The sequence below is a fragment of the Thunnus thynnus genome, chromosome 13, assembly GCF_963924715.1.
Source record: "Thunnus thynnus chromosome 13, fThuThy2.1, whole genome shotgun sequence".
In the NCBI taxonomy this organism is placed as follows: Eukaryota; Metazoa; Chordata; class Actinopteri; order Scombriformes; family Scombridae; genus Thunnus; species Thunnus thynnus.
This window is the reverse complement of record NC_089529.1, coordinates 16,015,911-16,039,503: the sequence shown is the minus strand read 5'-3', so window position 1 is coordinate 16,039,503 and position 23,593 is coordinate 16,015,911. Positions and strand designations below refer to the sequence as shown.

Below are 23,593 nucleotides of genomic sequence, written 5' to 3'. Positions count from 1 at the left end.
ATTTTCATACTCATCAACCGTTCAGTGACACCTCGTGTCCTGTGAATTTGGGCATTGTCATCCTGGATGAGACCACTCCCATCAGGATAGAAATGTTTCATCATAGGATAAAGGTGATCACTCAGAACAACTTTGTCTTGATTTGCAGTGACCTTTCCCTCTAAGGGGACAAGTGGACCCAAAACTATGCCAGCAAAATGCTCCTCAAAGCATAACAGAGCCACCAGATCCCCTCACTGTAGGGGTCAAGCATTCAGATCTTTACCAGTTTTTCCTTTAATTTGTTACCCGTCACACCGGTATATTGGGGGTTGGGTTGCTTAAGGTGCCATGACAAAAAAATTCCTTTCAAGGGGTGAACCACTGCACTGGAATATACCGTAATTTTAATTCCATAATATACCATAATGTGATAATGTAAAATTAAAATATTAGTGCTTTAAAAAAAAGTTTTTCTCAGAAAACTGACCTTTATTTTAGTTTCATAAGCTTGCATGCATGTTTGTGTGTGTGACACTCAAACTCACTAAATCATCATTAAGAGCAATAATTAGATGTTTATTTTGAGTGAAAGAGGAGTTTAATCAGAATAAGCTGCAGCTCCACTCTCCATGGATCAAATTAATGTCTTAAATGCCCAATGACTTTCTCAGTATCAGCTGGAAGCTTTTATCTCAAGAGATCAATGAGGAAAGTATATCTGCCACTGCCAACACGTCAGACATGCTGCCATCCACATGCTGCTTTTGTAAGCAGCATCAAACAATCAGGTAAGACTTTTAGCACATTTAAACATGTTTGGATTAATTGAGAATATATATTTATATACTGTTAAGTTTGAATGCGCTTATTAAACTGGCATGAAATTTATGCATGTGGGTTTATAACCTCTATAGAGGTCTAATGTGCAATGTTGTATGATTTCTCTGTTCATCAGGCCGGAGAGCTTTTATGCAGAGGCTGTCCTGCAAGTGTTGCAAGAGTTCAACTATGTCTTTTCTCAGGACTGTTTTAAACAACTCTGTCATCATTCATCCTCCAGGCTTCTATATCATCGGATTTCAAACATTTCCTTACATCAGCGTCTACTTCATCTTTTTAGCATTTGTCTATGTGGTTACACTGCTGTTCAATAGTTTGGTGATCTACGTAATTGCTTTTAATCATTGTTTACACACTCCTAAGTTTTTGGCTGTTGTCAATCTCTCAGTAATTGATGTGATTCTAAACACATGTACTATTCCCAGCATGATAAAGATATTCCTTGTTAAGGACAATTTTATTCCTTTCAACTTATGCTTGTTACAGATGTTTGTATACTATACATTTGGGACTTTGGAGTCATATGCGCTGGCTGTACTTGCCTATGACAGGTTGATCGCAATATGTTTCCCTCTGCGGCAAAACTCAATCAACACTGTGCGGAGCATGTGTTGTATTGTCGGCCTGACTTGGTCTTTTGCTCTGGGAGTTACAGCATTTACAACAGGTATAATGACTCAACTGTCTTTTTGTAATTCTGTCAGAGTATTCAGCTATTTCTGTGACTATGCACCTGTGTTTAGACTGGCCTGTAATGATTACACAATGCAGTGGTTTGCAGCTTCATTTCTCACTGTTTTACTCCTTGTAGGACCTTTTACTTTCATTCTTCTGTCCTATGTCAGCATCCTGATGACTGTGTTCAAGATGAAATCACTGGACAGTCGGGTGAAAGCTCTGGCCACTTGTGTTGAGCATCTCATCCTTGTGGCTGTATTTTACATTCCACTTATTACCATTTTTACTATCGGGTTTTATCTGCGAGCTATTAACCCAGACCAGCGTGTGCTGAGCCTGTCGCTGGCCTCTTGCATCCCACCCTGCATCAATCCTATTGTATATTCTTTGAAAACTAAAGAGATCAAAATCAGAGCTGTTGCACTGGTTAGAAAAATTAAAATTGGCACACAACAAACACACCAACATGAAAACTATACTTTCAATATTAATAAGACGTAGCAATAATCAAGATGTTTGTGCAGTATCTGTCAGGCGTTTGACAGAAAGGTGTCAAACTGGTCACCTGAGGTCACCAGCAGCAAGAGGGCTATGAACAGAGAACTGTAGGCAAACCACACAATTTAATTTTATGTGATTTAATTAATGTTGCCATAATGTGTAATATAACACATACATATATGTTTAGCTGAAGTGAGTCAAGGCCTTAAGCTATAGAAAAGAATAATTTCATGTCATTTTTACCACTTTTATGTAACACATAGATGTATTCTATAGGTATTGAACAAACTGTTCAAAGTGTGTGTGATGTTTTTTCCTATATATCTGACTTTTTACAGACATTAAATTTATTATGAATATCCTGTTTAGTCTGGGCCAATTTGATGTAAGTGTATATAAAATCTTTTATCATTCTGTTCATCAGTAATAAACATATGTAGTGTTATCTCATATATACAATTGTACATTTTTATGTAAAGGTATCATTAAATAGTTTTGGAGAAGCCCACTGAGAAAATAACATGACCCTCTGAAGATAGTTTTGAGCACACAGAAGTTGCTGGATCCTCTTATTAGCGAGACTACAAATGAATCCCATCTGATAATATTCTAGACTTTTTATTGTATCTGCAGGTTTGTGCTAACATTATATATTTTGTGAACTGTCTAAGATTTTGAGTGTGGAAAAAAAAGAGACAATCTGATGATATTTAATTTTAACAATTCATTTTCAAAGCTTAATCCCAAATTTAGAGCTACTTTAACTGCTCAGTAACGTTATGTTTGAATGATGAGACATTTCACTGATGTAAGCCAGCCACTGAATGATCAGTCTAGCATGGAAAGTAGAGCTGTCCTGGTGTGTGTCCTGACTTCTAATAACATTGCAGCGTCACATGCAACATGTTTATTCATACAAACATTGTGGTATCATAGTACTAGTACTCTATGAGTTTAGTGATTTTCAATATTTTGGAATAAAAATAGCCTGACTGTCAAAATAGCTTTCACAGTAGGCTGAAATATTAAAAAAAAAAAAAAAAAACACTTTACAACTACCCTGCCCCTCATCTGGAGATCTCCTGCATTGAATGTGTGATCTTCTCCTCCCACTGTGCTTTATGTCCATTTAAAGAATAGTTGATTGACTTTTATCAAATTTTAGTGGATTCACCACACCAGCAGTAGCTCTACTGTTTTAGAAATCCAGTGAACCTACTATGTGCTTGTGTTGGATAAATAAAAAAAATATTTTATTTCATGGATTTGGGGCTATTTGACTGTGCCAAGCTACATTATGTCGTGCAGAAGTAGATGACTGAACACCAGGACCTGGTGCACATGCCAGAGTCAGGCTCAGACTTTTAAAGGCTGCGTGGTGACTTTTCAGAAATAACTGACACATTTAAAACTGTACCTGCTGGCTAGATGGCTCACTCAGAACATAACTCTGAGGCTTTAATCTTCTCCTTTGTCATTCTTTTCTTTGTTATACACATCAGTCTCTTTTTTGTCAACTGAGTGTACATGCATGCACAAGCATGTGCTTACTTGTAAAATTCAAGTCAGCTGTTGTGATTTTGACTGAATGTACACCACATACTGATTTCTTTATAGTGGCCAATGCAGCATCTCAACCCCCAAATTTCCCTACAGATCAAAGTTACTGTTTTGAAACTTACTGTTTCAACTGCTTGAAAAGTAAAGTTTCAATACTTCTACAGTTTATGTTCTTTATTCAGAATATCCACACTAAGCTGAAGTGTGAAGTTCAAGACTACTGGCCTTTCTCTTGCGTTCCTTTGAAAGCAGGTATATTTTGAATGAAATGACAGCTTCGAGAAAATGGTGAATGTACAATCCCTTCCATTTCCCTCCAGTTGTAATTGTTTTGATACCTAATAGATACAACTGAGATTAATTAGCGTGAAGTTGAAAGAGTAAAAGGTTTGTTTGCTACAGTCAAGGTCATTAACCAAAATTCTCTGGTGATGGCATGACAAATTGGACCCATTAAAATGATTTTGTTTTGGCTCAACATGGCTTGTTTAATGATAAATGCATCCTCAGGGAACAAACACTATGCAGAAGACGAGTCATCATATTGCACTGTTAATTCCCCATTGTATGTACAAAGTTCACAAAATGTTTTGTTAGTTCTTACAGTTTTACATATTGTTAGAAAAGTACATTTAAATACAGTACATCTAAATAAGCAACATAATTATGCAATAATGGTACTTAACAATAATTATGCCTTTTTGTCTGTCATGCGACCAATCGGAAAAGTCCAAATCAGTCAGTGATTGCACTGTGAAAGGTCCTGGTTTCTTTGCAATGTGAGGAATACTGGGAACTGAAAGTTCAATCTGTTATTAAACTCCGTCTGTCATCTAGTCACAAGAGGTCATTTTCATCAGGTTGGGGCAACATAGTGCTCCTGGACTGGGCTCTGATTTATGCAGCGCTTTGGATGAACAAAGTTGACTAGATCACAGGTGTTTGATTGGGCAAGAGTCTCTGACTTTGAAAAAGACCAAGACTGTACCAAAGTTAATTTAGGCAGAGGTCTTGCCAGTATTTGGAGGACTCAACTGTCACATCAACATTATGTCCTCATCATCACCTATTTTAATTCATTTTATTCGGATAAGATTACATGTATGCCTGCCTTTAAGAGAGAGTGGTGAGGTGATAATTAGATGTTTGTTTTGAGTGCAAAATAAGTGAAGGTGTTCTCCGCGGATCAAATTAATGTCATTAATAGGCTTTGACTTTCTCAGTATCAGCTGGAAGCTTCATCTCTTGAGATCAATGAGGAGAGTTTATCTTCCCCTGTCCACAGGTTAGACATGCAGCCATCCACATGCTGCTTTTGAAGTCAGTATCACATAGTTAGTATTAAACCAGGTAATCAGGTGAGCTTCATTCACTGACTTTTACGCATTTACATTTATGCATGTTTGAACGCTGAGAATTGATTTTAAACACTCTTATATTTGAATGTGCTCATTATAGTGACATGATATGATGCATACACAGCCTTTAGAGGCCTGTGTGTATAATGTGATATGATCCTTTATGCAGAGGCTGTCCTCCAACACACAGCCTGTGGAGTTCAACTATGTCTTTTCTCAGGACTGTTTTAAACAACTCTGTCATCATTCATCCTCCGGGCTTCTATATCATCGGATTTCAAACATTTCCTTACATCAGTGTCTACTTCATCTTTATAGCATTTGTTTATGTAGTTACATTGCTATTCAATAGTTTGGTGATCTACGTAATTGCCTTTAATCATTGTTTACACACTCCAAAATTTTTGGCTGTTGTCAATCTCGCAGTAATTGATTTAATCCTAAACACATGCACTATTCCCAGCATGATAAAGATATTTCTAATTGAGGACAACTTTATTCCATTCAACTTATGCTTGTTACAAATGTTTGTCTACTATACTTGTGCATCGTTGGAGTCATATGCGCTGGCAATACTTGCCTACGACAGGTTGATTGCAATATGTTTCCCTCTGCGGCAAAACTCAATCAACACTGTGCGGAGCATGTGTTGTATTGTCAGCCTGACTTGGTCTTCTGCTTTGGGAGTTACAGCATTTTCAGTGGGTATAATGACTCGACTGTCTTTTTGTAATTCTGTCAGAGTGTTCAGCTATTTCTGTGACTATGCACCTGTGTTTAGACTGGCCTGTAATGATTACACAATGCAGTGGTTTGCAGCTTCATTTCTCACTGTTTTGCTCCTTGTAGGACCCTTTGCTTTCATTCTTCTGTCCTATGTCAGCATCCTGGTGACTGTGTTCAGGATGAAATCACTGGACAGTCGGGTGAAAGCTCTGGCCACTTGTGTTGAGCATCTCATCCTTGTGGCTGTATTTTACATTCCACTTATTACCATTTTTACTATCGGGTTTTATCTGCGACTCATTGATCCAGACCAGCGTGTGCTGAGCCTGTCGCTGGCCTCTTGCATCCCACCCTGCATCAATCCTGTTGTATATTCCTTGAAAACTAAAGAGATCAAAATCAGAGCTGTTGCACTGGTTAGAAAAATTAAAATTGGCACACAACAAACACACCAACATAAAAACTATACTTTCAATATTAATAAGACGTAGCAATAATCTAGATGTTTGTGCAGTATCTGTCAGGCGTTTGACAGAAAGATGTCAAACTGGTCACCTGAGGTCACCAGCAGCAAGAGGGCTATGAACAGAGAACTGTAGGCAAACCACACAATTTAATTTTATGTGATTTAATTAATGTTGCCATAATGTATAATATAACATATACATATATGTTAAGCTGAAGAGAGTCAAGGCCTTAAGCTATAGAAAAGAATAATTTCATGTCATTTTTACCACTTTTATGTAACACATAGATGTATTCTATAGGTATTGAACAAACTGTGTGTGTGATGTTTTTTCCTATATATCTGACTTTTTACAGACATTTAATTTATTATGAATATCCTGTTCATTCTGGGTCAATATGATGTAAGTGTATATAAAATCTTTTATCATTCTGTTCATCAGTAATAAACACATGTAGAGTCAGAGTCATCTTGTATATACAATTGTACATTTTTATGTAAATGTATCAATAAAGAGTTTTTGAGAGGCCCACTGAGAAAATAACATGACCCATGACTGAAAGAATAACATGAGATGGTTTTGAGGACAACAAAGTTGCTGGATCCACTTGTTAGTGAGACTACAAATGAATCCCATCTGGTAATACTCTGTAGACTTTTGAGCATCTCATCCTTGTGGCTGTTTTTTACATCCCTCTTATTACCATTTTTACTATCGCATTTTATCTGCGACTCATTGACCTGGACCAGCATGTGCTTAACCTGTTGCTGGCCTCTTGCATCCCACCCTGCATCAATCCTATTGTATATTCTTTGAAAACCAAAGAGATCAAAATCAGAGCTGTTGCACTGGTTGGAAAAACTAAAATTGGCGCACAGCAAATACACCAATATAAAAGCAAAACTTGAAGTGTTGTAAAAGTAAAGGAAAAAACTAGGTCCTAAATGTTGGTGTAGAGAGTTAAAAAGCCAAGAGACTGGACTATGTCTTAATTTTCAGAAAAATGGTAAATAAAAAAAAAAAAAGAATTGGCACACAACATTGTCGTTTCAAACAATTATTTATCTGCTGCATGCCTATGGCTTTAGTCATTTCCAATATTTCTGAATAAAGGGGCCTGACTGTAAAAGGGGCTTTCACAGCAAGCCAAATAGTTAAAACCATAAACTGATTACTACTGCGCAACAAACCTTAGTTTTGTGCTTCATTTCTATTAAAACAGTAAATTCCCTCATCATACTGAAAAGGCTGCACCAAATTACTTTCAACTCTACTGTTTGACGAACCTAATAAAACAAGTTTGCCTTTGTTATGTTGTGCTCACACCAAACACGAAGTGAATTTTCGCCTTGTGTTACTTGTGCGAGTTTGAACGCAGGAACATTTGTTTTTCTTTGCATAATTCGTGCAAGTTTGGCCACGGGATCATTTGTGCTTATTCTCCCCAAACAGCCAGTGAGCAATGGCAGGCACCAGCTAGTCCCCACTTGGACAATGGGAGCCAGCCAGTGATGTTACTGAAGCTCAGCCTGCCTGCCAGCTCAGTCCTGCTGCTAACAACATTCTTTCCGACACTTATCACCTTTCTACGTGACCGCATGGCCTAAAGGACAAGGTGTCTGACTTCAGATCAGAAGATTGAGGGTTAGAATCCCTTCATGGTTTAATATCCCTGCGTCTGTAGGATTTGCATATGCGTCTGTTGAGGAACAAAAATCCCACTCAGAAGCTGTGGACATGTATATTGAACAATGCGACATTGCTGCCTATGGGTAAAAAACTACCAGAAGTCACAGAAATACAGCAGATTAAATGGGGTGTGTGGGAAAAGTTTTAGGAACTTGGAGGAAATATGGGTTTTCTATGATTAACACTTATATCATAGGTTGTACCTGTAAAAATTCTGCACCCTTGCTCCGTCTATTATGGGCACATTCAGCAGGAGTAACGCTTCGGAGGACTCCTGGTGTACGTCAGTTCCTTCGAATCAAGGCATTGTGTTTTTCCTGCCATGAACATCTGTATGCAAAGCATTGGCTTTGCAGTGTTTGGCACCATGACATTGCTGATTGTGATGAAAAAATACTCGTGAGTGGAGCAATGCTTTGGAGGAAGTGTGCTATAAACATGTTTGGTGTGTACACCAGAATTATGCAGAGAAAACCTACTTCTGCCATGGAATAACTTTGAGATAGACAGCAGCAAATGACCAACCTCGTTTTGCTCAATGGGAACAAAGCTTTCAGGAGAAACGGACTGAATCCCTTTGCATCTTGCATAGAAAGGGAGTGTTGTGCTGTGAGTGCCCCTTGACTGAAAAGGCATACCAATTAAACATTGTCTGTAACAAGTCTGCCTTTCTCCGCCCAAGCCATACCTACTTCCACTTGTTGGTAGAAGAGATGTGCCACAGCCCTCATGGTAACGTACAATGAAAGTATGATGACAAACACAATGTTCCAAGTCTTAAATAAAATGCAGTGATTGCAAGATGAAATTGCTATAAATATAAAAATCTGCATTGCAAAAGGAAATCATGTCCAGCAACTGGTAGGTTTGAAGGCCAAGTAGGAACTGGCTGCAACATTGGTGGGGCATTGACTTTCAGGGAAAAGACCCCTTTTACAAGGAACAAATAAACAGGAATGGAGAACGTGGGTGTCAATCCCACTGCCTCTCACATGCAAAGCAAGCACTCTACCATTTGAGCTAATTCCCCTCTGAAGGTGCCACCTGGGGAAGTATTCACCAGCAGCTGAAGATTTCCACTGCAGTTAATGACTCGATTTCCCCATTTACATACTGTGATCTGTGGGCCCAGAGGATTAAAGCGTGGAGTTAAATTCACCAACTGTGAGCATTCAAAGTTTTCAACGAGATTTTTATGAAAAGGCAAGAGTTGCTTGAGAACAGAAGGTAAATGTCCTCCAAAAGGTCAGCATAGTCAGTGGGTTATTTACGAATATTTATTTCACACAAATATTTTTAAAAATGATTTGTTGTCGTGAAGAAAAAAAAAACACGGTAAAAACCAGCACGCAGGTCTCTCTCCTCTGCTCCGCTATCAGCAGGTCTCAAGAAGGGGTGTCACATCCACCTGCTACGTGATGCACATTTCCTCATTTGGACATCAGCTAGGGGTTTTTCCCAGAAATAAAGCTGAGCTAATACAAGCCAAGACTTGCCTCTGAAGTTCATCTCTACACATTACATGCTGTGCTGCCTCTGTGTTATAGATGTATAAATAAGTAGAGGTCTGTCTGCCCATTTGCAATGCACTTGTTTATAGCTAAGATCTGGGAGACTGGAGTTCAAGACCTGGTGCAGGGACCTCGTTTGTAAGATATTTCTTCATAAACACTCATTTGAACACTTAAATATCCTAAAATTAAAAGCATAATAAAAACAAAAATTTTATTTTTACACCTATTTCCACTTTTATTCGAATATAAATACAAATATAAATAATTTTGCTGCCTCAACAAATATAGATACAAATACAAATAATGGGCTCTCTGTACATCCCTACTGTACTGCAACCACCATAATGCACTTTCAATATGATCTAATTATTGTTGAAATTATGTATAAAATCCTAATGCAATTTGGCCTTACACTTGCTATAAATTTTGTTGAAAGGAGTGATCATCTAAGGCTTTAAAATAGTTAAAAATGTGATAAAGTAGTATTTTTAAACATAGTTCTGAGCAGGAGTTGAAAAATTAATTCAAACTGACAGTTATCTACCTATCTGACTTTTACAAGCATAAAATGTATGATCAACATCCTGAAGTCATCATTCTGCGGTCGTGTAATATAAGTGAAGAGCCTTACAAAAGCTTCAAATATTCATCTGTTCATCAGTCATGCTTTACACTTATACCACATACAGGCCAAGGTTATATCCCATGATGGGGTTATTGCAATGAGTTTATACACATAAATATTACATGTATTTTACTGTACTTCACTGAATACATACTTTAGGTACATTTAAACATTTGCATACATAATTTTGGAGGAGCCTGTTGAAAAAATATGCATAAAACAGCAGTTTGTTTATTTATATGTGTGTTCTGGTTTGTCCAACTTTGTGACATGTGTCCATTTGTTTTTGTGTAATTGTGTACTCATGTATGGAAAAAATGTGACTAGAGATGCAACTAGTGATGACATGTAACTACAATTTGTTTTCCAAATGTATTTGAATATACATGAACTGTTTGATATTGTAAGGAAATTGTAATTTGCAATATTATTTTCAGTATCAAAACATAGACAGGTCTAAATGTAAATAATAATTAAAAAACGCCTTTATGACACTTCACTGTTTCCTACATTAAATGTGACCACTCTTCTTGCATGTGTGCTTTAATAACTGCACCCAAAGCACATTGTGCACCACATCAGTTTGGCTCTAATGTGGAATAATGAAAAAATATGCATTTGCTTTCATCAGATAAATAAATATGTCTTATTTGAAAACAGGTCAACTTAGTCATTACTCATTCTTTGAAATCTTTTCTAGACTGCTGGATTCTTCTGGGTTAAGTAATATATCTACTTCTACCGGCATTAAACCAAGATTAATGACATAGTAGAGTGGTTATTGGAGCAATTCACCATTATTTTTAATACTGTGCTGTATATGTTAACCTGAAGCATTGGTATGTAATGTAAAAAATGTTCTATGTCTTATATGTACCTGAGTTCCTGAGGACATCATCATGTTATTAAGAAAGACAATAAAGGTTCACTTATATTCCAGAGTAAAGTGTATCAAATGTACCACAGAAGAAAACTCTGTCTGATCTTGTAAAAACTGATGTGCTAAATGATATATTATTCATCCTGTATTATTGTGAAAATGAATAAATGCAGATACATAATAATTATACATTATACTGTCCATATTGAGGACATAAACTAGGGAATGGTAGTATGATAAGTGCCTGCCCTCTAGTGGGCTTATGTGTACAGTGCAAGCTGTCCCATGACTAAATTACTACACATTAAATTATCAGCTACTGTATTTGAAAATTAGAATCACAATGGCCACTGAAAAATATATTGAAATAATATATTTTTTTGTATCAACAGACATTTTCTAGTTGTTTTTTCATTAATAGTTCTACTAACTACCTATGGATATACTGTATGTCGCTATACTACAGATGGCAAATGTCTGCAATGATGTACTTATTTCACATGCTTTCGTCCACTCCCAAATGTGTCCTCCTTAAAACACCATGATAAGTGACCATGTAACCTGCACTGTGCCTTTGAAATGTCGTTTTTACCCATTGCCATCATACTTAATATGAGTAGTCTACTTAGAACAACATAAAACCCTGGTCTTGATTTTTAGGAGTGTGGGAGGAAGAACATTTGGAATATCAAAGTGACACTTCCTAGTTAGACTATTTTTCTGTTATATATAAGTATGTAGTGCTTAAATGGAAGTCTATTAATTGATTATCCAATCGACAGAGAATTAGCCAACAATTTCAGAAATCCTTAAGTCATTTATCAAGCTGAACAACAAGTAAATCAGCAGTAAATGGGATCTCTGATTTTAGGGTTTAGAGTGGATTCATTAGCTCCTGTCCTATATAAGTGGCAATATATAAGTGAAGACAAGTGAAAGTGCTCCATAGATACAATATGTGAAATATGAGTATTGTTTTTTCCTGCACCCAAAAGCCATCCATACATTAACTTCACAATCTACACCATGCTGATGTTTTCTATATATGAAACCATCCAATACTCTTACAGGACAGGTACATAATTTTTCAAGTCTGTCTTTAAACAATAATCAGGTGCCCATATGAACACTGAAACGTGTTTTTCTTGCTGTAATCATTCCTCCAGTTCATACTGACTATCAGAAGATTCACTCCAAATGCACTTACAATGTAAGTGATGGGGGATCAAATCCACAGTCCTCGTTTTGAGAAAAAAAAAGTTTATCTGAAGATAATATGAGGTGTGAGCTGTCAGAATCAGTCAAATAAAGTGGATATCTTCAACAGTTAGTCTTTTTAGTAAAAAGACTGTCTTGACGAACAACATTTTCCTGTTCAGCTGCAGTGGAAGAATCATAACAAAAAGAGGGAATCTGGCATTGAAAAGACTAACTTTGAAAAATATTGATTTTATTTGGATGAGAGATGGCGGTGGATTTTGTCCCCCATCGCTTATATTGTAAGCACATTTGGAGGGATCTCTTAATAGCCAGTATGAACAGGAGGAATGATTAAGGTGCACAAAACCTGTTTCATTATTGTTTCTGTTACCTGTTTCAACCTGTTTCAATTCATTTGGGCATCTGACTGTTGTTTTAAGACAGACTTGAAGAATTGTGAACCTATCCTTTAAACCCTTGAGATGCCATTGAAATTTGTCATCAGCTTTTGTTGAATAAAAAGGGCAGAATCCAAGCACTTGTATATGGGGCATAAATGGTTGCATATGAGTTCTTTATTGCCATTACACAGATCACAGCCATGATAAAAGCCATTATCTTGGTTTTATTTTAATCAGTCCCACAATATATGCAACTAAAACCATCTTGTTCTCCACAAAATATATGGGAGTGGCAAGATGTACAACAACAACAAGCACAACAGCTCTTTTAATACAAAATGTTACTAAGTAAAGCTAGTCTGGTCAGCTATGTAGCTGCTAATTCTCAAATAGTGACATACATAGTGTAGTAGACACTGTGACACAGCAAGCCATCGTGCCTCTGTTTCTGTTTGTATATTTTGACAGTGATACAGTAGGGTACAGGTACAAACCACTGGATGGTGCAAGCCTATCAGAATTGTTGACTCATCAATGGATGTTGTATATGTTTCACCTTCAGCTTGAGTCTTGAGTGGTTCTATTGGTCAAGACTGTTTACATCATATAAACTTATCAGTCATTTGTTCAACAACAAGCAGCTTGAACAAGCAGTAACTCTACAAATATGAATGTGCTACCTTTTCCCACCCTGTGCATAGATTATAATTTAAGTGAGTGGAATATAGAAGTGTAATGTAACTGCCCCCTTACACCATCCTGACAAAAACAGTTTTTCATCATTGCTTCCACAGGGTGATTTCCGCAATGACTTTAGACACAATGAAAAAAAAAGGTACTTCACTGCAGGGAAATTAAAGTGCCACAACAGCAGGGCAGTATACTATAAAACAAATCACAGATTCGGTTAATGGATCAAATGGATCAAATTCTGATAGTGAGAGTAAGTCATTTCGCGGGGATTGTGACGCTCAAAAAATATCCACTGATTTACAGACGTCTCTTTCACAATGTAAGTCTATGGGAAAAAGTATTTTTGGGCCAGTGTGCATCACTTAATGTTGTAATTACACGGTTTGGCCGCTATGTCAAATATGCTTCAAAGCCCGGCGCTCTTCCTTTATCCAGTTGGCTTTATACATCCATGGACGCGCCTGATAACAACCATGGGTGATAAATCATAGGTCACAGCACTCTATATCATCCCATTCTGTATTCAAATTAAATTTCACAGGACAATACAATCAGCAAAATATTAAATGTCATTCTTACTCTCAGCTGCATGTAAATAGCTTGTCCAAGTTTCTGATCATTCAAAAATGAGTGGCTGAGAAGTTATGGAGACAAGACACACCTTTACACAGATGATTAGAAACCAGGTTACTGTTATAATCATGCACTATATAAAGGAATATTAATAACTAGTTTTCCAGGCCAATTATTTTCCCAATTAATTCATTGTTTTGTATATAAAATGCCAGAAAATAATGAAATACTTGTTATAATATTCAACAGCCCAAGGTGATGTATTCAAATTGCCCATGTTCGCATTAGTACTAGTTCAGAGTTTATAAGGACTCCATGGGCAATCTAATAGTTATGACAAGATTAAATAGCACTCATATTCGGAGACACTTGGTAAAAGGCGTTCATGTTTATAGTTTGCTGTTGGGCTTCTAGCGTTCAATGACAAGGACAGTGAGCCTACTGGGGTACAGCTGAGTCCAACAATAAGTCTCTTAAATGTTTTTCAGTGTGCTATATCAGTTCTCCTAAAATCAAATAAACCTCTTAGATTAGTTGCAGTATCAACAGTTTGGATGTTTTTCAATGCCAATCTTGGCCCAGCAACCAACCACAACTACATTGTGTCAACATTGTCAACATTTAAGCACACATGCTCTAAAAGCTGTGTTGAGATGGACTAGCAGCGTTATGTGCCTTGAGTAGCAGTCAGTGTTTTATATCACATACAATTCATATCAGAGGTCTAGTACTGTATGCCATCCAGACAGCTCCCTACATCACCGCCATCATCATGTTAATGTATATCTCAAAGTATGACCTCAAACCTATACACACATTGCAAATGTACAATTTCCTAGATTTGAAAACAGATATATGCAAAATGGTGTATTTGGGTCTAAATCTGCTAAATGTAATATTGAATATATATTTACACACACACACACATATGTGTACACATACATATATATTTATAGTGAAGTATTGTAAAACAACAGTTGCTGGTGATGCTGTAGGTGAATTATTTCTTTTTCCCAAATGACTTTATGTTCAGCGGTGTACATTCACAACATATTGAAATTCCTGAATTCATTTTGCAAGTGAGATCATACAGTCATATGGATAATGTAACAGAAAAATACATTCAATGACAGGATACCACATAATAGTCATTTTAATAGTAAAATTGTAGTACTTATTAGTGAGAGGTGTAAAGAGTTACAAATCACAAATATTCTATTGCACCCTACTGTGTCAATACAGCACTGATAAAGAGTTCACCTTTCAGGATGAGGTTGTGTTGCTAAGCCTATTTCTTTTGAAAACCTTCTTTACAGAGTTCAACACCTCTTCTGTCTTTAAAGAGTACACAATAGGATTAAGCAAAGCTGGTATTGTGTGCGTCAACGATGAGTTTATGATCCTGGCGTTAGGATGGATGTTGGAGGCCACTGCAGCTATGTTGATGCCCACTATTGGTAGGAAGAAAATAGCTACAAGGATCAGGTGAGAAGTACAAGTTTTCAAAGCTTTGAGTCGCTCCTCTCCTGATGCAATCCTGCTCAGTGCTATGGTGATGCAAACATATGTGATTCCTATTAGTATAAGAGGAATACAGAGGATTATAATGAAAGCAACATATGCCATTATGTTATTTAAAGAAGTGTCATTACAGGCCAGACGATATACTGGCCCATGATCACAGAAAAAGCTCTTTATCACCAAAGATCTACAGAAAGACAGGCGATCAATAAGCCCAACAGTAAATGCTACAAGACTCAATAAAAAAACCCACACAAACAGCAGCATTGCAGTAATAGCTGGTTTAGTCACAATACTATGATACCTGAAAGGAAAGCAAATTGCTATAAATCTGTCATATGCCATAGTGACAAGTGTCCATGATTGTACACTTCCAAAGAATAAAACAAAGAACATATAACTCAAGCAAGCCTCATAGACAATGTACCTGTTATCAAACAAAAATGTGTCTAAGAGTTTTGGAATAAGAGCAGTGCTGCCACACAAATCTGTCACAGCCAGGTTGGACACAATCATGTATTTAGGAGTATGAAGAGTCTCGACCAGGTAGATAACTGAGAGGAGAAGAACATTCCCAAGAACAGTCATGACATAAACAAAACACAGGAAGACATAGTAATACTTAACATGAGGGATGTTAGAAAATCCACTGATATAGAATTTTGCAGGGCGAACAAACGTGTCATTAAATGTGGTGGCAGCTTTCTCTTCAGGGCTCATTATGGATATCTGTTTCCGATGTGAAAAGAAAAAAATATAATAATAAAGGATGACACATTTTAATTGTTTGGTAAATGTTGCTGTAACCAAACTCACCTCTGGAGCGCAGTGCACTAAAGTGAGTTGTACTGTTAGAGACCTGTCATTTATACTTTGCTGCTTTCATAGTGGGGTGAGTGCAGGTGGCTGTGTCACATGGTCATGAATTGGATGTTCATACAGGCTACTTCAAAGTTTCATAGCTCATGTCATCATTTTGCTGATGTAATCAGCTCCATTAATTTCTGTCACCAGTGAATCATCAGTCAAGCAAACAGCAGAAAGTAGCAGTATTTAAAAAAAAAAAAAAAAAAAAAGCAGTGGTGCAGCTGTGCTTTAAGCTAAATGCTAACACCAGTAACATGCCCAAAATACATACTAATGTTAAGTAGATATAATAATAATAATAAACTTCATGTGGCACCTTTCATTAACAAAATGCAGCTCAAAGTGCATAATGTTTCTGTTTTAGTTTAGTTTAGCATGTTAGCATGCTAAACTAAATGTAGAAAATAGTAAAAATAAAGAAAAACCCTTGAATGAGTAGGTATGTCCAAACTTTTGACTGGTTCTGTACTCCAGTAATACCCTAAATTGAGTACAATAACAACCATAGGTGATAAATCATAGGTCACAGCACTCTATATCATCCCATTCTGTATTCAAATTAAATTTGACAGGACAATACAATCAGCAAAACATTAAATGTCATTCTTACTCTCAGCTGCATGTAAACAGCTTGTCCAAGTTTCTGATCATTCAAAAATGAGTGGCTGAGAAGTTGTGGAGACATGACACACCTTTACACAGATGATTAGAAACCAGGATACTGTTATAATCATGCACTACATACTGGGATATAAATAACCAGGTTTCCAGTCCAATTATTTTCTGAATCAATTCACTGTTTTGTCTATAAAATGTCAGAAAATAATGGAACACTTGTTACAATATTCAACAGCCCAAGGTGATGTATTCAAATTGGTCATGTTCACATTAGTCCGAGTTCACAGTTTATAAGGACTCCACGGACAATCTAGTAGTTATGACAAGGTTAAACAGCACTCATATTGTGAGACACTTGGTAAAAGGTGTTCATGTTTATAGTTTGCTGCTGGGCTGCTAGCATTTAATGACAAAGATAGTGAGCCTACTGGGTTACAGCTGAGTCTGACAGTCACTGATTCTTAAATGCTTTTCATCGGGCCATATCAGTCCTCCTAAAATCAAATGAACCTCTTAGATTACTTTAAGTATCGACAGTTTGGGTGTTTTTCAATGCTAATCTTAGCCCAGCAACTAATCACAATATTGAAATCTGAGGTGTCAACATTTAAATACACATGCTCTCTAATTTTTCTCAAATTATTTCTGTTTTTTAACAGATAGTGCAGCTGCATTGAGATGTACCAGCAGCAGTATGTGTCTTTTGTAGCAGTCAGTGTTTTATATTGCATACAATCAATATCAGAGGTCTAGTACTGTATGCCATCCAAACAGCTCCCCAAATCACCACCATCATCATGTTATTGTATGAACTTTCAAAGTATGACCTCCAAGAAATTACATGTACAATGTACAATTTCCTACATTTAAAAACAGATGTAAACAAAATGGTGTATTTCGGGTGTAAAACTGTTGAGAAAAAAAACAGTTGCTGGTGATGCTGTAGATGAAATGTTTCTTTTTCACATCATATAAGGCAACAGACAAATACATTAAATGACAGGATACCACATAATAGCCATTTTAATAGTAAAATTGTAGTACTTGTTACTGAGAAGTTATGAGTAAAGAGTTATGGATCACAAATATTCTATTGCTACCAACTGTGACAATACAGCAATGACAAAGAGTTCACCTTTCTGGATGAGGTTGTGTTGCTAAGCCTATTTTTTTTAAAAAGGTTCTTCAAAGAATTCAGCACCTCTTCTGTCTTTAAAGAGTACACAATAGGATTAAGCAAAGCTGGTATGGTGTGCGTCAACGATGAGTTTATGATCCTGGCGTTAGGATGGATGTTGGAGGCCACTGCAGCTATGTTGGTGCCCAGTATTGGTAGGAAGAGAATAGCTACAAGGATCAGGTGAGGAGTACAAGTTTTCAAAGCTTTGAGTCGCTCCTCTCCTGATGCAATCCTGCTCAGTGCTATGGTGATGCAAACATATGTGATTCCTATTAGTATAAGAGGAATAAAGAGGACTATAATGAAAGCAAAATATGCCATTATGTTATTTAAAGAAGTGTCATTACAAGCCAGACGATATACTGGTCCATGATCACAGTAAAAGCTCTTTATCACCAAAGATCTACAGAAAGACAGGCGTTCAAAAAGCCCAACAATAAATGCCCAGAGACTCAATAAAAAAACCCACACAAACAGCAGCATTGCAGTAATAGCTGGTTTAGTCACAATACTATGATACCTTAAAGGAAAGCAAATTGCTAAAAATCTTACATATGCCATAGTGACAAGTGTCCATGATTGTACACTTCCAAAGAATAAAACAAAGAACATATGACTCAAGCAAGCCTCATAGACAATGTACCTCTTATCAAACAAAAATGTGTCTAAGAGTTTTGGAATAAGAGCAGTGCTGCCACACAAATCTGTCACAGCCAAGTTGGACACAATCATGTATTTAGGAGTATGAAGAGTCTCGACCAGGAAGATAACTGAGAGGAGAAGAACATTCCCAAGAACAGTCATTATATAAACAAAACACAGGAATACATAGTAATACTCAACATGAGGGATGTTAGAAAATCCACTGATATAGAATTTTGCAGGGCGAACAAATGTTGCATTAAATATGGTGGCAGCTTTCTCTTCAGGACTCATTATGGATATCTGTTTCCCTAAATGTAAAAAGAAAAATATATAATAATAAAGGATGACACATTTTAATTGTTTGGTAAATGTTGCTGTGACCAAACTCACCTCAGATGACAGGTCTAAAATGCAGTGCACTAAAGTGAGTTGTACTGTGAGAGTCATTTATATATGCAGCTTTCATTGTTGGATGAGTGCAGGTGGCTGTGTCACACGGTCATGAATTGGATATTCATACAGGCTATTTCAAAGTTTCATAGTTTATGTCATCAGTTTACTTATGTAATCAACTCTGTTAATTGCTGTCACCAGTGAATCATCAGTCATGCTGATGCTAAGATGATATAACAATAATAATAATAATAATAATAATAATAATAATAAACTCCGTGTGGCACCTTTCATAAACAAAATGCAGCTCAAAGTGCATAACGTTTCTGTTTTAGTTTAGTTTATCAAGCTGTGGCTCAGGAGGTAGAGCGGGTCGTCCACTAATCAGAAGATTGGCGGCTCGATTCCTGGCTCCTCCAGTCTGCATGTCGATGTGTCCTTGGGCAAGATACTTGACCCCAAATTGCTCCTGATGGCTGTGTCATCAGTGTGTGAATGTGTGTGAATGATTAGATTTCCTCTGATGGGCAGGTTGGGACCTTGCATGGTAGCCCCTGTACCCATTCAGTGTATGAATGTGTGTGAATAGGTGAATGTGGTTTGTAGTATAAAAAGCGCTTTGAGTGGTCGGAAGACTAGAAAGGCGCTATACAAGTGCAGTCCATTTACCATAAATTTACTGTTTAAAATGTGCTAATTAGCACTAACACCAAGTACAGCAGAAGCTAATGGGAATATCATGAGGTTTTTATTTGATCATAAACTAAAATATTTAACAAATTAACATTTTGACCTGATGGTGGGCTAGGGAGGAGGGAGGGCTGTTTTTTAACCATTTAGTGGCATGGCTTTATGGATGGCAATCTCCACCATCTTCAACAGGGCTGCAGATTGGACTCCACCCTGCCTGTTGATGTAAGCGACTGTGGTGTGGTTGTCTGTTATCACCAACATGTGTCTCCCCTGAACCAGAGTCAGGAGGTGTCGCAGAACCAAGAGCACTGCCTGAAGTATGAGGAGGTTGATGTGTCAGTTTCCCCTGAAGGCCACACATCACCATCAAGGATGCCTCTGTGAACATCGCTATGTAGGAGGTCACTTGACCCAGCAGTGTCTCCGTTGACAGTTGCTGTGGGAACCCCCAGTAACGCAGGTCCTTCTGCACTGATGGGGGAACATTCACCAAGCGTTCCCAGTGCCTCTTGGGATCCAAGCGCAGGCTGGCAAACCACTGTTGCAGCTGGGATATGTGCAGGAGCCCCAGTGGAACAACTGGCCCACTGCCATGAGCCCCAACACCTGCATGACAATCAGAGCTGTCACTGCCGCTCTGCGCCACAGTCTGAGGACTGCCTGCTGCAGGGCTGGGTACTCATAGACTATCCCCTGAAAGGCAAAATGCAGGAACTTCCTGTGTTTCTTCACCACCGTGACATGATAATAAGTATCTTACAGGTCGATGGTGGTGAGCAAGTCATCATATTGAACCAGTTCCAGCAATCTCCTGATGGTTAGCATGCGGAACGTTTTTCGGGTGATACATCGATTCAGAATGGGGAGATCCAAAATGGGTCTGAAGCCTCCCGTCTTCTTGGGAACCAGGAACTACGCTGAGTGAAACCCCCTCTGTCTGTCGTGAGTGTCAACGATTGAGACAGCCTGTTTCAGTAACAGGTCCTTGATCTTCTCAGAGAGAGAATCAATCTCTTCTTGGGAGGAGCAGCCAGGAAGCTGTGATATTCCGATTCAGCCCACTCCATCACCAACCTTCCATAAATGGAAGATTGGCCCATGGGGGACCGGTATCGAAAGAATCCATCACTGTCGGTTGCCTCAACACAGCCTTAGATATTGTGTCAGTGCATCCATCACCTTCCAGGGAGGGGAGCAGACTTGATGTCCTCTCTCCTCAGTCCATGAGCGGACCCAGGCAGTTGAACATAGCCCTTGCTGATGTGATGCTCCCTCTCACTGACAGTCATTGCTGTTTTTTGCTCAGGCATGGGCCGCTCCACTGTCATGGGAGGGCCAGTGCTGCGGTGCCTCCATTGAGGTGGTCTGCGAGGTGGCTGAGGCAGCGGGGGATGGCAGTGCTCTGCCCTGTCTGCACACTCTCTTCCTCGCCATGGTGTTGTGGTGAAGCACCTCGTCTCCTCTCTAGCTAGAAGAAAGCACAAGTGGCAGATGACGGCTCAGCTGTGCCTTCTCCTTTCCAGGCGGCAGTAGCAAGACCCAGACTCAGGTTATTAATCTGGCCAATGGTGCAACCCAGAAAATCAGCCTGCTCTGTTGTGGGGGGCATGCAGCGGTGTATTAGCTGCAGCAACGCCCAATGTTCCCAGATTGTTAGCTACCACAGCCAGCTGTGCGCCCAGGCGGAATATTTTTTTAAAAATATTCCAGTGTGTCCCTATCCTGCACCAGCAGAGGCTGTGGCTTCCTACTTGCCGTCCTGCCAGTCCAGTGAGGAATCAGGAGTGCTGTCAGGGCCTCTCCTGGGGGGGTCACACTGGGACAGCCTGACTCTGTGTGGCCCTGCAATCTCAGGAAGGAAACCAGTCCTGCCACTGGTGATTTTGTTTTCAGTGGCTCCTTCCAGAATGCTTTGACTTTCTGCCAAATGTCCCGGAGAGGAGGGGAAACAAAGGCAGGTTGAGCCGGATGAGCAAGGCCATAAAATCTTTCATGAAGCCGGCTGACCAGTTTAGGCAGGATAGGGGAGGGCAGAGAGATTCCTACATGCATTGCTGCCATAACCTTTCAGAAATCATGGTGAGTTGAAGGAAGTGCCCTGCAGTGCACCCAAGGCAGTGGCTACATCATCCCACTCTCTGCGTGGTCCCATCCAAGACACTTGAAGCAGAAGAGACACCCGGTGGTGGCAGGCGATGAGACTGGGGCAGGAGCAAGCTTGGAGCGGCGACTACATCCATGGAGAAGTAAGATCAGTGAGCTGATTTTGCCATTGCTGAAGTGAGAAGGATGTGAGCCGCAGTGAGATGCTGTCTTTTGTACTGCGTGGGACACACGTAATCAGTAGGCACGTCATGATTGCCTGGCTATGTACATGCAAATAGATAGATAGATGAAATTTTGTACAGACCTTCATGGATCCTGGACACTGAATCCTACTGACTTTGGTGAGTCAGTAAGTTGACATTTATGGATTTTAGTTAAATATTTCAACAACTATCGGCTGGATTATGGAAATTTGGTACAGTCCTCTTCCTGTCACCAGCATTAAATAAGTCAATAAGACAGTAGGATGTAAATTCACAAGTGCAAATATGTCATTGATAGCATACATCTCTTGGATGCTTCAGAACACATCATCAGTGATATACCCTGGGGACATCAGGTGTTTTGGGTCTTTCAATTATCAGACACCCTTGCCCAGGCGACCCAGCCAAGGTTGATCAGGCTTTGGCTTGTGTTCAGGTGGCGTTCACCACACCCCATGGTTCTCCCCTCCTAATCAAGAGCAATCTAGAGGCTCCTTCCACTGCCTCTGTGATGTTGCTGATGGCTCTCCTCCTCCCCATTCTGGTAATGCCTGTTATGGATATTCCATAACTGACCAGGACAACAGAATGTCAAGCTGTACTCTTCTGTTCTCTCAAACAGAAGATAACACATGTTGTTTAATAAACCAGGAGCCTCACAGGCGAACCAAGGCCAGAATGCAGGTCATCATCAGACGCAACAAGACAAACCAAAGATACAGATTTAGGTCATAGGTTTATGATTCGGAACTGACGAACTAGTTTCTATGATTGGCTTAAAGGCTGGTTTTGGACTGTGAGGGTCAGACGAGTTTGGGGACACCGTACGAACAGGAGGTGTCCCTTGAGTCGCTCTCCCTTGCAAGGTTCTTCATTAAAGTTTTCCCAGAATCATCATACGAAGTTTGGTTTGGTCTTCTCTTCTTCAAACTGACAACTGCCAGTGCATCAGCTCCGAAAATCCACAACAATTTGGCGTCACGAACAGGATTTCAACACAACAAAGACGTGGTAAGTGCATAATTTTATTTTATTGTTGTGCCTTACCATGTCTGCGTTTGACGAAATCACAAAGAAACTGTGCATCACTTTCACTTTAAAGGTGGTCACAAAGTGAACAAAAAAAAAAAAAAAGCAAAAAGCTGATGGTTAAAGAATCTAAACACATGAAAATGTGTTGAAACTGTGCAGTGATAAGCAGGTGCAAGGCATGTGGTTGTGAAGAGGTAAAAAAAGGCAGAGTTGAGTGAGTCTTAACTCCTGCAGTGCCACAAAAGTGGCTGGGATTTCTGGGCTAGCTTCGGGCTACGTCCGGCACAGGGGGACCCACCTGAGGTTTAAACTATAGAAAAGACGTTTTCGGGGTAGGATTTGGCCTATTTCGTTTAAGCCAAGATCGGGGATCATCCACTCTGTGTCCTGTGAGAAATGTTTTCAGACTTGGGATTCTAAGTCCTAGAGTCGGGCGCCGGTAAAAATTTTTTCAAACAATAAACAGTGTACACAAGACGAAGAGTTGCTTCGTCGGTTTGGCTTCAGATCACTGCTATTGCACCAGGAAGAGAGGTGTAAAAAAAAAGAACTTCGGTGATGCTGGGAAAGTTTTGATGTGTCTGTTTTGTGTTTGATGTGTTTGTTTGTGTGATGTTTTTAATGTAAATGTGTTAAAATGGGCAACAA

The 23,593-nt window shown here is 38.8% G+C and overlaps 4 protein-coding genes across 4 annotated transcripts; 2 read left to right on the top strand and 2 right to left on the bottom strand.

The window, feature by feature from the left end:
• Nucleotides 1-952: 952 nt before the first annotated feature.
• Nucleotides 953-2,380, top strand: LOC137195016 (olfactory receptor 2AT4-like). The gene has a single exon (XM_067607096.1). The coding sequence runs from the start codon at nucleotides 991-993 to the stop codon at nucleotides 1,999-2,001; it is 1,011 nt and encodes a 336-aa protein (XP_067463197.1). The 5' UTR covers nucleotides 953-990; the 3' UTR covers nucleotides 2,002-2,380.
• Nucleotides 2,381-5,125: 2,745 nt separating this feature from the next.
• Nucleotides 5,126-6,136, top strand: LOC137196290 (olfactory receptor 2AT4-like). Its single transcript, XM_067609158.1, has one exon. The coding sequence runs from the start codon at nucleotides 5,126-5,128 to the stop codon at nucleotides 6,134-6,136; it is 1,011 nt and encodes a 336-aa protein (XP_067465259.1).
• Nucleotides 6,137-14,950: 8,814 nt separating this feature from the next.
• Nucleotides 14,951-16,035, bottom strand: LOC137196289 (olfactory receptor 1-like). Its single transcript, XM_067609156.1, has one exon. It carries the CDS (start codon nucleotides 15,926-15,928, stop codon nucleotides 14,951-14,953), a length of 978 nt encoding a protein of 325 aa, XP_067465257.1. The 5' UTR covers nucleotides 15,929-16,035.
• Nucleotides 16,036-17,789: 1,754 nt separating this feature from the next.
• On the bottom strand, nucleotides 17,790-18,987 carry LOC137196288 (olfactory receptor 1-like). The gene has a single exon (XM_067609155.1). The coding sequence runs from the start codon at nucleotides 18,963-18,965 to the stop codon at nucleotides 17,790-17,792; it is 1,176 nt and encodes a 391-aa protein (XP_067465256.1). The 5' UTR covers nucleotides 18,966-18,987.
• Nucleotides 18,988-23,593: the final 4,606 nt, after the last annotated feature.